This window comes from Ammodytes marinus, assembly GCF_949987685.1.
Source record: "Ammodytes marinus genome assembly, chromosome: 12".
Taxonomy (NCBI): Eukaryota; Metazoa; Chordata; class Actinopteri; order Uranoscopiformes; family Ammodytidae; genus Ammodytes; species Ammodytes marinus.
Genome location: NC_137216.1, coordinates 13,172,590 through 13,188,601, shown reverse-complemented (window position 1 = coordinate 13,188,601; position 16,012 = coordinate 13,172,590). Strand labels below are relative to the sequence as shown.

The window sequence follows — 16,012 nt, the reverse complement described above, 5'->3', positions numbered from 1 at the left end:
GGCTCATTAATATTCATATTTGAGCTTATGTGAGAGGGGAAATCATGTTGTTTAGATATGATTTCCAAATATGACACTAGTATACTTAAATTTAGGTTTTAACATGCCCGTAATGAGTTCAAACATTAGATATTTGTTTTAACTGGCAATTATCTCGTTGAACACTGGATGGCATTGTTGCTGTTCAAGAACCCTGCAATTTGCAGCAGTACTTCATTCTCACTCACTTTGTCTGTGAGGGGGGAGGGGGGGCGGCAGAAGCTCTGCTGGGTTGCATTAAAATGTATTGCTTTTTGATTTGCATATTCAAAATGTATATATTAGATGTATTTTGTGTCTTTGTTTCAAAATGCTATTCTAATCAGTGTGAAACAGATGCACAACAACTGATGATCAGATTCAGGTAAAAAGGCTTTTCCAGTTAGACAGCAGAAGTCATCAAACACCTCACTTCACACATGTCACATGGCCTATATGTGCTCCCTCTGCTCCACCTGAGGGGAACAGGGTAAATAATAGTTAACCTAAGTAAAGCACACCATTGACAGGTGGTGAGTGTGTGGGTGTCACATGAGTTGTCATTCCCTGGAGATGTGACTATGTTGACTTCCAAAAAAGTAAATGTTATGGTGCTTGGTTGTCCATCAGCAATTTAACAATCAATTTTATATATCAAACTAAAGTTAAAATGCTCCTATAGCTTTTTTTGAAAGCCTTAGAGGTCAAGGTCAAGGTCACACTTTTATTTATATAGCACCTTATAAGAACCTAAATTCACCAAAGTGCTTTACATAAAATACATAAATTAAAATACAACAGCACACATAAAAAAAACAGCAATGACACAAAACAATTCATTAAAACGTAAAACCCTGTGAAAAAAGGTAAGTTTTAAGAGTGGACTTGAAGGTTTCCAGAGAAGTTTCCTAGAGACATGTTATTCTATAAAAAGGATTAATACTCTCACCATCAGATGAAAGTTAACTGTGTGTTTACTCACTGTTCGCTATAAGAACAAAGTAGTTGCCTGGAAGCCAACCTGGATATAGCACACAAACCAGCTTTTCCGGTCTGGATTTGGCACACCCAGTTCACATGTATCTGGTCCCAGACACCTGACTCAATGGGTCACTGTCTCACAAAAAAAAAAAATTTCACTGTCACTGCTGCTAAGAGGCCAGTTTAAAACCATTCATCATCCCAGCAGAACAAATAAGGTGGTATTACCAATAGATTACAAAGAGAAAGGTGAAACAGTGTGATTCTGTTTATCAGTTATACAGCATATTCCCAGTATTTTAGCTCATGGTGGTATTACCTCAGGCGAGATATAGCATTCCACCCAATTTCTACTGTTCAATGTTGTCTATTATTATCATTTTAATAGTAATGGCACATGGATGCCACTGTTCTTCATCTGAGCAAAGTAACATTTTCGACATAACAAATTGAAATTCTTCTCCAGGACACAAAGCATCTGGATAAATTCAATATTTCCTGAAATGCAGGACTTTCACATTTTCCATCAAATTTTCAAACAAATGACTTCAATGATTTTTTGCAGTTGTATCGTCTTGACGAAAATAGTTTGAACAAGGCTCGTTATTCAACGTTTTACATGAATCCCTGTCCCTGTGAAACTCATCATTAATATTATTTTTTACCCAAAAAATTATCATACTTTGAAATGCAAATGAGACTCAGGACTAACTGTAGAACAAGCCTTTTGTTCGCCATGAGGACCAAAAAATGAAATGAATAAGTAATGGCTCAAAATCTCAGAGAAAGAATATCTTACATTTTAGCTTGTGCTGGAAAAGATAAAAAAATGTAGAGAAGTCTTAAAGTGCACATGCTGTATAAAAAAAATAAATGGTCATTAGCCCGAGCTCCTGTGGCAGAAAAAAAGATGAGAGGCTCTTTTGAAGAAAAAAGGTGAAAAATCGGTCTTGCTGATCTGGCAGTTGCCGTGGTCTCCCCTCGTTTGTGACCTCTGTCAGATGACAGTGAAGGTCTCCAATAAGCAGCGGTGTTGGTGAGCAGCACTCACTGAACTGTCTCTTCCAATAGCGGTCGCCTCACATCCCCCTTGAAAGAAACAAGTGCCTCATAGACCAATCCTGGGCCTTTTTCCCCCTTAATTGTTTTTTTATGCTCTGCTGAGTCTGTCTTCAACCGTTGCTCTGTTCAACAGCCAAAACCGCAGTACCATATCCTTCACTTTAATGCTACTTGAATCCGATGTTGCTTATACTCCCATCAGGTAAGGGAGGCAAGGTATACAAGGTTCATATGCAGAATCTCCATGGAGGGCAGCAGCAGCAACACAGCTGTCTGAGTGGGTTCTTCTTCTTGTACCTCGCTGCCAACTTGAACTTCTCGTTGGAGACAGCCACGTAGTCCTGTGTCCTCTCTACGTTGGTCTGGATGTGTTCGATGTAGGATCCTTGCTCCTCCACCAGCATGAAAATGTCCATGAAAAGGTCCCTCAGCTCCTTCATATTGTTCTCCAGACTCAACAACTCCTGTATATGGTGGAGAGGGATGAATGGATGTGTTATTGAGTAAATGAGGAAACACACCCAGATCTTTAGACAACATGGCCTCACTATTGGAACCACACAAATGTTCTTCTTTGCAATAGATATGCTGCTTCACTTGGATATCTTCTATTCAAATTCTTCCTCCAGAATTCTCACAATGAGTTCATCAGTCAGACCTTCATAACATACGGTAGGGATGAGTAGATAATCATGCTCATGCTTCTGAAGGCACGCATAGCACTCATACTGTTAGACAATGTGACACATAGGTATTATCAATGAGCTGACAGTTGTATAATAATAATAAAAAAGTGCATTAGCTTGAATGAGGTATGTTACATAGCTTTGATTTATTTGATTGCTTTCAGACTAAACATTCCATGCTTTAGCCCCATTGTAATGCTGCAAAAAGAAGAAACGTAAACACACTTATACACTTCATATGACAGTAACACAGCACCTATCATTTTCAATTGTATATTGCAATCAAGACTGAAGACAGAAATCAATGTGAGAGCAACAATTGTTCCTCTCTAGGCTAATAGCTAGGAGACCTGTATATCAAACAAATGCAATCCAATAAAGGAGACACTGATTCTGGAGAACACTTTTGAAACGCTTCTTGTTAAAATCACTTTTTTTGTCAAAATCAGTGAACATCTCCTACCTGTCTGTACTGTGTGTGCACAAAATAAATCCAGTGTGAATACACAGCCTAGGCTCTGTAAACTGGTATGAAACAAAGAAGGCCAACCATGGCTAGCAACATGCCCAGTTACAGAGCCTAGGCTGTGTATAACAGTAACACCAGATTTTTAAGCACACACAAGTACCAGATCGTGAGGAAAAATTCACTGATTTTGACAAAAAAGTGGTTGACAACGAGAATTCTCCAGAATCACTGACTACACCTTTAACTAAATGTAGCCTCTATCTGTTGGCAACTTGGGTCTTGTGAGTTTTCCGCCTCTATCACCTTGTGTCGCTGTTCAATCTCTGATAGCTGTGAGCGTGTGATTCTGACGTCATTGAGCAGGTTCTCATTGAAGACCTCCCACTGGCCCGTTGTCACCATCTCATTCACCTCCTCCTCCGTCACCTCCCTCCCCGATACCTCTAGCTGGCGGATAATGAAGTGCTTACAGCGCTCCTGCTTGCTCAGCAGACCTTCATTATACTGCAGCATTACCTGGGAATGATTAGAGAATAAAAAGTAAGCAGGGGAGGGGAAATGAGAAATAAGAAGATATTTGAGTCCAATCTCTTTTTGGCTTTCGCGTAAATTTTCTTTTGGTTCCTCGGCACTCCTTGCCATTACTAGCAGAACAAGAAGTATATGTCCTGTGAAATTAAGCATGGGAAACATGATGAAATGAAGAGATCATCCTTGCCAGATCTGGCATTCCAGTTTTATTTTTAAGTATATTTTAATCTATTAATATGAATATATAAATGTAAATTAATAAATGACAAATATGCCTCACAACACTTTCCGTTTCAATTAAAAATGCTTCCACTTCCAACTGTCATTCAAGCCAAGGTTAGTTTGATTATTTGGGCTCAAAGTGATCTATAAATGTAAAGTGTTATCTACATTTCCTGTAGCAGAGTGTTTTCGGATCATTATCCCGACCTGTTGGAATTTGCGGTAGAGCGCTGCATGCTGGGAGCGTTGTATCCTTGTTGTAACAGCAGTGAGACCCTGCTGCTCCTCAGTCCTCTGCACCTGTTTGGAAAGGGCCTCCAAGCGCCGATGGATGCTCTCAGCCCGGAGCTTGATGTCCCGGGTTATACTGCTCTCTTTCTTCATCACACTGAACCGACGCATGGTGGCCACCAGGATCTTTTGCTGCTGGCCGAATTTAAGGGTCTGTTTGTGGACGAGATTAGACACAGTTTGTGTTCAGAGTAAATTCTTACCAAAACATTTAAATTAAGCAGAACAAGAACAATAAATAATCCTACATTCTTAATCTTCTGTTCGTTCAGTCAAGTATGGAATTGGAAAGATAACCAAGAAACATAAGAAATACAAACAAATGAAAACAATGTGTGTGCACTTTACAAAAATAATTAAGAAATCAATCATCAAATTAACACCAAAAGCTATGCAACCAAGGTCAATAAAGCAAGAAATATGAATTAGAAATAAATGCATACTCCTTTCCAAAATCATTGCCATCTACCTCTATGTCCAGTACTGTGATGTCATCTCGGATTTTCTGAGCCTCGGACAGGAAGTTCTCAATGATTGGCTCCTCCTCGAACACCACGGCCTGTTGCGTTATGACCCCGACCTCCACAGAGTCATCATTATCCCCCTCCACTGAGAAGGGGTTGGTTTTCTCACCGGCTGCCTCAGAGAAGTCCTGAGCCCTCTGCTGCAGCTCCTGCAAGCGGTCTCTCATTGTGGAATGCTGACGAGAGGACGCTGAAGAAATGAATAACATGAAACGTTAAGGATTCATGGAGGCAAACTGCATGGGCCTTTGCACTAGACACCGTCAATAATGATAAGGCAGACAAAACCCAATATTGACATTAGAATGGAGGATAAAAAGGATATATATCAACTCAAACTGAAGGTGTGATTACTCAATCTACAGGTATACATTTGTCTTTACAAGTTACTTGGTCCAATTGCAGGCGTAACAACTGATAGGCTGATGAGCATTAACCCAAATATTTGGAAACTTCTCTTTTTTTACAAGAGTTGCAATATATATTCATCTCATGGTCAATATAGATTAGCAATGCACACAGACTTAATAAAGGCATCGTGAGAGTGTCTGAAATAGTGGCTGACGTGTGAGTTAGTCGATAAAGTGTTGGTATGATGTAGGCTTAACATGTTTAATCAGTCACAGATCAAATTAGAATCAAATAACAGAAACTAATTATGTATTTAGTATGCACCTAAAGTATGCATTTAGCAATGAAAGTGATATATATAACACAAGTTAAGTTATGATATTCATACTGCCTCATAAATGTCATTGATAAACTGAATTGTTGCTCCAGTGACTTTTTGAGGGGACCTGTTGCTGCCAGGATTATACTTCATGTTAACATATTTTGCAGGGAAAGGACGTTGATCTTTCCCCATCTTTAACCAAGTGCGTGAGTGCCTAAACAAGAGCAAATAAGAAAACAAATACAATGCCTTGTCGTTGACACCTTCATACTTTTTATTACATTCTTCATGTGATGAAAAATAAATAAAGTAAGCAGTAAAGTAAGCAGTATTTAAGCTACATTTCTAGTAGAAAGAGTTGGTTTAAGGCCTTTTCCTTTTGCACGTTATACTTCAAGCAAATGCACCTGATGTGTACTGTGTACTCTGGTGTGCCCAGTTTGAGTCACACACACTGATCAGTGTTTGTTGATATGAGCATACCTCATCATGAGCATTAGCTGAACTCTGCAGACGTAGTTTTGACTGTATGAAAAACAACATGAGACCAACAAGCAGAAAGTTTATTTTTGCCACGTCAGTCAAATTGACTCGAGTCGCTTTTTCCCATGAGAACTGAGGGGGTTGCTGGCTCTAAACAACACTGAGCAAAAAGGAAAAATGCAGGGCTGTCTCACATTTCAAGCAATGACAGGTCTGAGAAAAGTGTCCTTGATAAACATGGGAACTAAAATATAAAATATGCACAAACACACAAACACACTCACACACGCATACACACACACACACACACAGTTTCTCATCTCATCTCTGACTGGTGTTAATTGAGTGTATATTGTTTTGGAATGAAAACATACCAGCTGTTAAATACTGAATACAGTACATTTCACTTTCCAGTCCCTAGCACTAGCATGCCAGCATGATTATATCTTCCAAAGCCGAAGTAAACAAGTGAGGTGCTTATGATATAAATCTGATTTCCTGAATGCCTTTTACAAGTGCATTAAACCTGAGATTCCACTGTGTTGGAATGGGCGTACAGAAATGTATTGCAGTACAAGGATTTGGGGTTTTAGAGGCCCTAAACATAATCTTTTGGAAGCACATGATTGTGTGGGGGGTGGAACAGAGTGTTCGGCTGCTGCTGAGAAATGGAGCATTTCAAATCACAGACTATCCCATTTCTGGATAGATTTCAACAAGAAAGATCCTGTATTGTGTGTGTGTGTCTGTGTGTGTGTGTGTGTGTGTGTGTGTGTGTCTGTGTGTCTGTGTGTGTGTGAGAGAGAGAGAGACAGAAAGAGTGTTGTAACTACAAACTTTTCCTGAGTTCAAAGAATGCAATGGTATCCTTTATTTTCTAGGATTCAACTATTTGCCTTTCCACTTTCTTTCTCTCTCTCTTTCTCTCTACCTGCCCGACCCAGACGAGCCGATTAAGGGTCTCAAAGGATTTGGGAGCACATTCCCCTGTGTTTAGCCTAAAAACCTTGAGGGAAGTGGTGCAGGGTTCGCCAAGGAATATACATACCCTCTTTTCTGTGTGACTTTCCTGTGTGACTGTGACATTGTGTTCTCTCAAACAAGCTAATGTGTTATTCCTGCTACCCATCTGATCCTTTCTCTGAATGGAAATGTGTTGTTGACATTCCCTCATGTCTACCCAGGTGGAATAGAGGGAGTCACCAAATGTTGTATTTTATTACATTCCATTCAACATGACTAAAAGCAATTGTTCAAAATATTGTTAAAGTAATAAGTGGAAGAAGTCCTTTACACATGTTTTTATGTCCAACCTTGACTTACTATTAAGAAATGAATGGTATACACAAATAGAAAAACACGACCAAAAAGGCTTTATGGCTGTAGGATTTATTTGCACATATTGGCTTTACAATCTGAAATCACAGCTCACTTCGGCATACATTTACAGTCGGGGTTACTGTACATGCCAAACCGTAAACCTTAAATTAGGATTACCTTATAATTTGTAGTATTCCATCACAGGCCGTCTGCTGAGTATTCCAATTCAAAGTGGACCAGGAATGTAATCCAAGAGACACGCTCACACATTCTTCCATATCATCTTGCCATCTTCAAATCTCTTTACGCCCAACCAGCTGATAGCAACATATCTGGACACTCTCCAACAACAGTTATGCCAGCCACTGTTTATCAGGGCAGTTACACTCACAGGCAGGGAGAAAGTTTTGGGAAAGAAGTCTGGCTGAGTCAGTTTTCAAGCACCTCCCCTTCCTTTTGAAGACAGGCCTGGGTTTGTGGCCAATAGGAAAAAGGAGCCAGACAGGAGGCCTATTTGCTTATCTAAAGAAATGAGAGGTGACGTGATTAAGTAAATGAGGTGGGAGAGACCACATAGAAGAGCTTATAAAGCCTACCCTCAGGCTAAGTCCTGAACAGGAACATAGAGCAACGCAAATAGAAGTGTATTGTTGAACATTGCTATGACCAAACAATGCTGACTGGTTATTGTGTCAGGGCTTTTTGATCTGCAAAGTAAATTTCTATGTGAAGTGTCTGGGTTAACGGGGTAATCCCTCTTTAGTCGGGGGGTGGGGGGGGACATTGTACTTCCTCAGGCCCCAGTAACTCCGCTGTAAAGTACTTTTGACAGATTTCTACTGACAAGCTCCATTAAAAACCCAGGCGCCTTTTTCAACACAGGGAAGGGACACAGCGACTCTTTGCTATGCTTTGCTATGCAGCTGTGCAAAAGCTGTTCGAAGTAGAGGGAGAGAAAGGGAGACAAGTTTTAGGCATGACAAGAGTTTGGTGGGGGGACAAGAGTTCAGCTATGTTGTAAGTGTGGTGGCCAGTGATGCATAAGAGTGCATAACTAAAATAAAGGATCAGCTATTTAACAATAACTCATTAGAAGTATATTTCTGGACACCTGAGTTGTAGAGATTCATTGTCAGTCCTTCTTTGAAGTTATATTTCTGAAGTGTACTAGCAACAAATGATTTCCAGTGGGTGGTGGTGTGTTCCTTTAGTAAAAAAATGAAAAACACATTTACTACCGTGGTGATGATGATGACGATGCAGAATGCTGTGGGTGAGATAAAATCTCCGTTGTTCCAGATGCTACTCTGTGTCTGTAATAAAGCCACAGCGGTGTGTTAGCCGTGAGTCATCTATCCCTAATGGCAAGGTGTTATGACAACAAAGCCCAAACAGGTTCCCTGAGTGTCAGAATGCACCTTCATCAGCATCACTGAAACAAGCCAACTGTGCCTTATACGCAGACTTGTTTCCTGTAGCTGATCACTCATCTGTTCCTTTCCCTTGATTCTCTTCCTGCTTTCACTGATTAAGGAGAGCAGGTTGAATGGGATTTTCTCTCTATCTCGACACTCTCTTACAATCACAACCTCTTCAGTCCTTAGGGCAAAATGAATCTCATTTCAGCACACCCTAATTGTTGCTACTCCATCTGTAGAATTTAGATTGGACAACACTGGAAATGAAATGTCAACTAGGTAGCTGAAGTGTTTGTTCGCTTAGGCCAGAAGCCTCCTACCCCCTGCAATGACAGACAGACGTAATACTCGCAGCAAATTTCTAAAATAGACTTTATATATATTTTTATATTCACGAAACAATGAATAAATGTACACATGTGTGTGTTTTCGCTACATGCGTGTGTATGACAGAAAAAAACATTTCTAGATTAGTAATTGTAGTTGCAAATGGCAATAAAGAACTGTGGACAACTAGTAAGCATTTTCCCGCATTCTACTTGATTGCAGTCAGTGCGTCTACGCCTTCTTTTCAGTTTGTGTCTATGTTTGTGGTCAATCAGCCCCACAGTTCTGGGGGACTGTTAATTTGTCCTACAAACAAATAATGTTGTGTTGACGTCACCCATTAATCACACAAAATCAAAAAAAAGATTGTGTCCTCCATTGCACTGACTGGACCAAGCAGACAATGTTTCTCCTGTACTATTGCTGTTACTGATAGTTAGAGTTACACTATAGGCGACACACACACTGGTCACTCAATTGTAACATGTTCAGAGTGAATTGGAGGAGATTGAACTCTGTAAAACAAAGCTAACTTAAGGTAAAGTTGTTCATTCACTGGCATGCCTACGTCGGGCGACACACAACTGATGTCACCGGTTTCCAAAATCAGTCACAAAATATCCAATATGTTTATAAAAGTCTCGAAAAGAATTGGCAGCGACTGGATCTGAAGATTCAAGATTCAGAATTCACACACTATGATCTTATATGCCGACTGTCATCATTAACAAACCTAGACTATTGCAGACCCGGTTCAACTAGGGTCAGTTATCACATTATCTAAATGATATTCATTAATAGCTGGTCATAATGAGTGACCCCTGCCCTGATTACAACGTTGTAGATTGTTTCGGATTGTCGTAAAAGGTGGAAAAAGTTAATTGATAGGTCGCTTGTATAGATGAACCCCCAAATAATGAAGTCTTCCAGCCACAATTTGATACCCAATTTCCTGCCCAGCACCATTGGTAGACTGTTACCGGCCAGCTACAAAGTACAGTGTGGCATTTTAGAATGTCTGAAGAGCCTTATATCTGCCTCGGGTGCTGATAAACACAGAAGCGAGGGTTGCCACATAGCAATGACTGCTTTAAGTAAAAGAAAGCAGAGAGTACAAAGTACCGACAGTACTTTATCATAAGCAGGGAGAAGTTTATGCAAGTCAGTATTAAAAAAAGACGATGCAGTATTTTACTTCAAACACAAACTGTGTATAAAAGAGCGTGTCAGGTTGTCATGGTCACTGTATCAAGCAGAGTTTGTTTCCCCAACTTAGCTGTAGGAGAGCTCCCTGGGTATTATTGTAATTGAAGGCATGTCAGAGGCAGCGCTTTGATATTATTCACTAAGGTCCAGAGAGAGAGAGGGAGAAAGAGAGAGAGAAAGGCAAGGAGGTGTGAGACAACAACTCCCAAACAGTCTCTGAGTCACAACCTTGAGAGTGATATTTAAACATTGCTAGTGAAAATATGCAGTGTATTCTCTCCGGTGGGGGGGGGGGGGGAAATGATGGGATCAGCTACATCTGTTGTTAGGGCATTGGAGGCCGATATTAAAAACTGACAAAGGGATATTGTAGGAATGTCCAACATATTTATGTTATAATTTTAAAAGAAGTTAACACAGAACTCTCTGAGTTAAGCAAGAAAAACCACATAGGTCATATAATGACCTTCTCCCCAGCAGAAGTAATACCGGCTGCTTAGAGAGTTGGTAATAGTCAGTAAGCAGACACCAGCCACGTAGTGCAAGATCTTGCTACAAATAGACAATCTATTAGAAGCACACTATTGCTAATATGGCTTGATATTAGAGATGTTACACACCAACCCTCACGCACACATACACAGACACACACACACAGACATTGTATAAAGCCAAGGGCTTTCACTAGAAGCGGGGCTCTTCCGCTCGTTTGCCAAAAGGCCCGAGGAAGACGCCAGGGCTGTGGTTCCCCCCTTCCTAGGTTCGGTTGGGGAGATAGGCTATAGGGCTAGTAAGATCTGAACAAGAGGTTATGATTGTAATGTGTAAGTAACATCTGTGTTGATATAAGAAGAAGCTGTCTACTAGTTGTAACCTCAATGTCAACCTTGAATAAAGTGATCCTGTTAAGACCATGATTCTACTTCTCCGCGTCTCCCTTGCCTGAGTTGAGATGTCTCCTTCCTAAGTAATCAAATGCAGTGGGAATCATAGGCCACTCGGGCCACTATAATATCTATGGTTTCCACTACAATATACTCAACAGTATGTTCAGAATGTTTGAAGTTGACAATGTCCTTGTGACAATTTAAAATAGACATCCAAAAGCAACAAACAGTACAGGTGTTGCTCCAATACTACCACTTGTCTGATATCAAATACATTGTGATGAAATACACCTTGTATGCATGTTGAAAGTTATCCACAATGTAAACATGAAGCCGTAGAGGACAACTAAAGACCAGGAGATCAGTCTGATAAACGGGTCTCGCGCATGGGAAAAAGAAGGAGAGGAAAAGGAGGAGATAAATGAGGGAGGGGAGAGAGACGGTCAGAGGGGCAAGGATAATGAGGTCAAAACTATCGTCATTAAGCCAATCAGAAAGATTGATGCCGAGGTCGGCGGCCTTGCCTGCTAAAATGAGGCAATCAGATCTACTGGATATTAAATGTTCCTTTTGGGGCACTGTATGAGATTGTGCCTAGGGTCATTTAGGTTCTAATTTACAATTGAGCAGCACCCATTTTTAATTGCTAACCCCGCCAACGCCGCTCCCCTTTATACCGACTTAATCTCAGGGGCCAGACAAATACAGAGGTATATATATGCAGTGGAAGCAAAGAGGCGGTAAATCACGTTTAAGAGCAATAGGCAGGCTCTATTTCAACAAATTACTTTAGGGGCATTAATTCAAGCAAATCATTCCAACAGTGCTATTATCAATGAAGTCCTGCTTCCACCAGGCAGTGGTAGTTAACATGAGTGTAAACCGGCCACGCCCCCAGAACAACTGAGTAAAAATGTCTATACAAATAAGCATGCTTCAAGGGGACACACTTCTGTTAACTTTACTTTACAAAGATAGTGAGATAAGTGAAGGATGGGATACAGGTGGCCCTAGAGATTTCTCACTGTCAAATAGTTGACTTCAGATGTGCTATCCACTAAGGGTGTATTCACACATGGAAAGTCCGTTAGTTCACTTGCTTTGGTCCAGACCAAATAGAATTTGGATTTTTTTGTTTGGTGTGGTCCACTTTCATATTGCCCCTTTTGCAAGTGAACCAGCATTATGAAGCAAAACCACACGTGATAAGGTCATTCATTCATTGGACAGACATTCTGGGGTGGAGAGAAGCAGGAAGAACGAAGTAAAAACTGCGAATTTATCATTGATATAATATGGAGTTAAAAATAATAAAAATGCCTACATCTAGCCTATAAATAAAGAAGAAAAAAATCTAATTATTGTTGTTTCATATGTTTATAATATGTAGCCCTATGACAATGCCACGTTATGTGGCTTCTAGCCTACTATGTGAAACATAATCTTTACTGTATTTTTGCTGCTGGACGCGCGACTCGCGTGAAGAATAGGCTCAAACTGAAACACAGCTGATTAAGCTGTGTATCAGCTGGGTGTCAGTTCGGCGCAGTTCAGCACCAAACTGACACGGGGACAGTATTGACGGTCCCGTTGGGAAGAACAATAAAAACACACACTTCATGCAAAGCGCAGCGTGAACCTGTTGGCACTGTAGGCTACGGGAGACGCTCCTCTCCATCTGATCGCTGATCCGCACGCATCATTATCAAATGTAATATTTTCGCTCGGGGCTCCCGGTCAAACCACAACTAATCTTCCTAACAATGGCGACAACAACACTTTCCCATAATGTGAAGCTGATGGCGATTTATTAAAAAAGAAAAGAAAGAAAAGGCGCAGTGCTTCCTGCAATTGGGTCGGATCGAGTCCGGCCAAATTCACACCACAAACGAACTGCAGCAGAGTGCGTTTTGAAGCGCATCGAGACTACCTCTTCAGCTGGGTCTCGGAGCGTTTGTTTGGTCCGCCCCCGAGTGCGATTGCTGTATTCACACCTGTCTGAAAGATGCGCACCGAAGGTGGAAGTGCACCTGAGTTCGTTTCAACCGAACTAAACACAGCATGTGTGAATACACCCTAAGTGTCCATGCTGCTGAGGATTCCCTGAATAAGAAAAAAATGTAATAGAGAATACGAGTCTCATTAAAAATGATCATTATTATAAACATTATGGGACTTTGTTATTGGGAGCCTGAAGGCTAGTTTACAATTCTTGCATGTATGGTGTATCCTACATTTAAATAACTCCCCACCTGTGTTAAATGGCCAGAGTGAAAAGCAGTATGCCTTTGTTTTCCCCTGAGAGCCGGTCCACACAATCAAAAGTTTGCCACTCCTGACTCTCCTCCTCTTATAACGCAAGGGATTCAAACAGGAGTCCTTTCACCCCCTAGTGTTGTGAGGTTGTTATAGCATCATCCAGCATGTGTAGCATGTTTAGGGAGGATACTAGGCTAGAAGCAACACTGCAGGAAGATAAGGACAGTTATCATGTGTACAGCAGTTTGGACATAATAATGACCCATCACCAAGTTTACTTACTTTCTCACCTGTTGTTGAGGAAGAAAGTACACACACCCGAGTGTACCAATATGGACTATCGTTTTCAAATGACCAAAGCAAGGACCACTGAATAGGAGTGTAGCTAATAGTAACCCGGTAACACTTAACAATAAGGGTACATTGATACACTTTTAGTTAATTCATACACTTATTATTAACAGTTAGTTAATGTTAGTTAGTTAATTAAGTATTCACAATGCTTAGTTAACTAATGCTTAAGCATAACACTTAGTTAAAGCTTAGTTTAGTTTACCCATCACTTCACACACATGCAACAACCTGGAGCCTAGATCACAGTCATTCTAGTGCAGCCAAGGATCTTTGAAGGACTCCAGTGTGACAGTAAACTATAGGCTGCTCTTAGATCCTGGATGGAGTGTTGAGCTTTGTGTCCACCTAAAGAGAGGAGCAAACACATTTAGTCAAGACAAACAGACAGTGGAGTGTGTGTGTGTGTGTGTGTGTGTGTGTGTGTGTGTGTGTGTGTGTGTGTGTGTGTGTGGTGCCCTATAATAATACTCTGTCTCTCTGTTTGCTCCGACGGGGGATTTAACAGAATGAATTAAGCAAACATCAGCTACAGAAACAAGCTCATTTCTGTAAATAAACATTCATCCACCAGGCAATGGTGGTGGACATAAGACTTGATTAAACACAGTGAAGAGGAAGGTATGTGCAAGGAGGATGTAGAATCTATATTCTATGGTGTTTACAATGTCCCTATGTTTACTGAATGTTTACTAATTTAACCCTTCTGGACCTTCTGTCAACTTTGATAAACATTACATTTGTTTAATGAAATTACATTGCTTTACCTCTGACTAGTAATTAAATGTACTTTTAGGTATGTTCACACTTCGGGCAAAAGTGGCCCAAATCACAGGCCATTTACCACCAGCTATGTTACACTTGAGATGCCTCCAAACCAAATTACCCAACAAATTATCAAAAAAATCATCAGTCGACATTAAATGTTTGATTGAGGACAGGACTACAGGAGTATAGGCTTAGAAGAGGAGTTAATGGGGTTACAAATGCAGCAGAAGTATGTAGAATATCTCACAGGTTGGGAGAGTCTGTTTGCACGGTATGTGCAAACGTATGCATACGTGAAAAGCTGCCATAGAAAGCTAATAGTGTTCAATTGATGGATAATATTGACACTTGGGTCACACGAGTGACTTGCATTCACTTTTTTTTTTAATCCCCTTAACATCTTGAAAAAAAATAGAAAAAGTAAAACCCTTGTCATCAATTATCGGAAATGCCAGATCTGAGATTGGCTGCTGGTCGCTGCCATTTCCCATTCTCCGGGGGACAGTAATTGTCATTGCTTGCGGAGGTAAAGTGGCGATGTTCCCCATATCAGAAACCACACCATGACAAAGGCTTTGGCTGTGACAGGTAGATGACAGGGAGGAGGAAGATGGGGATGTTGTGGTACAAGCGAGTGCAGCCTTTAGACCACACGCCCACCCACTCCCCACTTACCCATCACACACACAGACACATACACACACACACACACACACACACACACACGCACATAACACATACACGCAGACCCATCTCCCGCCAGCAGACCACCCCCTAATCGAGATGGAAGAGCGCTGTGGCAGATCGAAGCGCCTGCAGATGACAAGGTGGGAATGGATGGGCTCCCATGCCCTTGTCATGTTGCTCCATCTGCACCAAGCACAGAGGAAGACGGATGGATCATGTGGCACAAGGCTGGCCGGGACAGGCAGACAAGGAAGGAGGAGACAGACAGTGATTCATTGAAAGGAAATTAAATTTAAACAAAAATATGCGATGGAATTTGTATTGAAATCACAAGTGTTTCCTTACACTACAAAGGCTTCATGGTCACCTTACCTTGAGCTGTGGGAACATTCAGTTACATCTTCCACTACAGCTCTGCAGGTAGCCCACACACCTTTTGAAGGCTTGAAGGTTATTTCTTTAACCCATTATAATTGAAGTTGTCAGACTAGCACAGTGCCTTTCCTTTTTCCCTTATGCTAAGACTTCTTGGAAGGATGTTAAAGTCTTATTTTAGTCAAATAAAGAAGCCCAGTTTTTCTTTCAATGTTTTATTTTCATTTTTTTTCAAATACTTTTTTCTGGAAATGAAAGGTGAGCAATACTGGACCCAGGATTCCTGCAAGTGAATTAAGAGTGAGCATATCACTGCAAAGGCCACTCCTATACAAAGCGCTGTAGGCGCCTCAGGACACTGTTAGCGTGGAGGTTACCTTATACCTTATTACACACTGAGCTCTTCCCATCCCTGCCAGTCTTTTACAGGTCAGTGATCTCCCATTACAGCAAACCATTTTGAAAACAATTCTT

General features: G+C 40.9%; 1 protein-coding gene across 1 annotated transcript; it reads right to left on the bottom strand.

Annotated features, from left to right (window-relative positions):
• Positions 1-2,288: 2,288 nt before the first annotated feature.
• Positions 2,289-7,555, bottom strand: stx19 (syntaxin 19; the record flags this gene model as incomplete). Its single annotated transcript, XM_080038428.1, has 5 exons — positions 7,438-7,555; positions 4,730-4,974; positions 4,177-4,413; positions 3,520-3,732; positions 2,289-2,525 (listed from the first exon to the last, which is right to left on the bottom strand). The coding sequence occupies exons 2-5, from the start codon at positions 4,949-4,951 to the stop codon at positions 2,289-2,291; spliced, it is 909 nt and encodes a 302-aa protein (XP_079894554.1). The 5' UTR covers positions 4,952-4,974; positions 7,438-7,555.
• Positions 7,556-16,012: the final 8,457 nt, after the last annotated feature.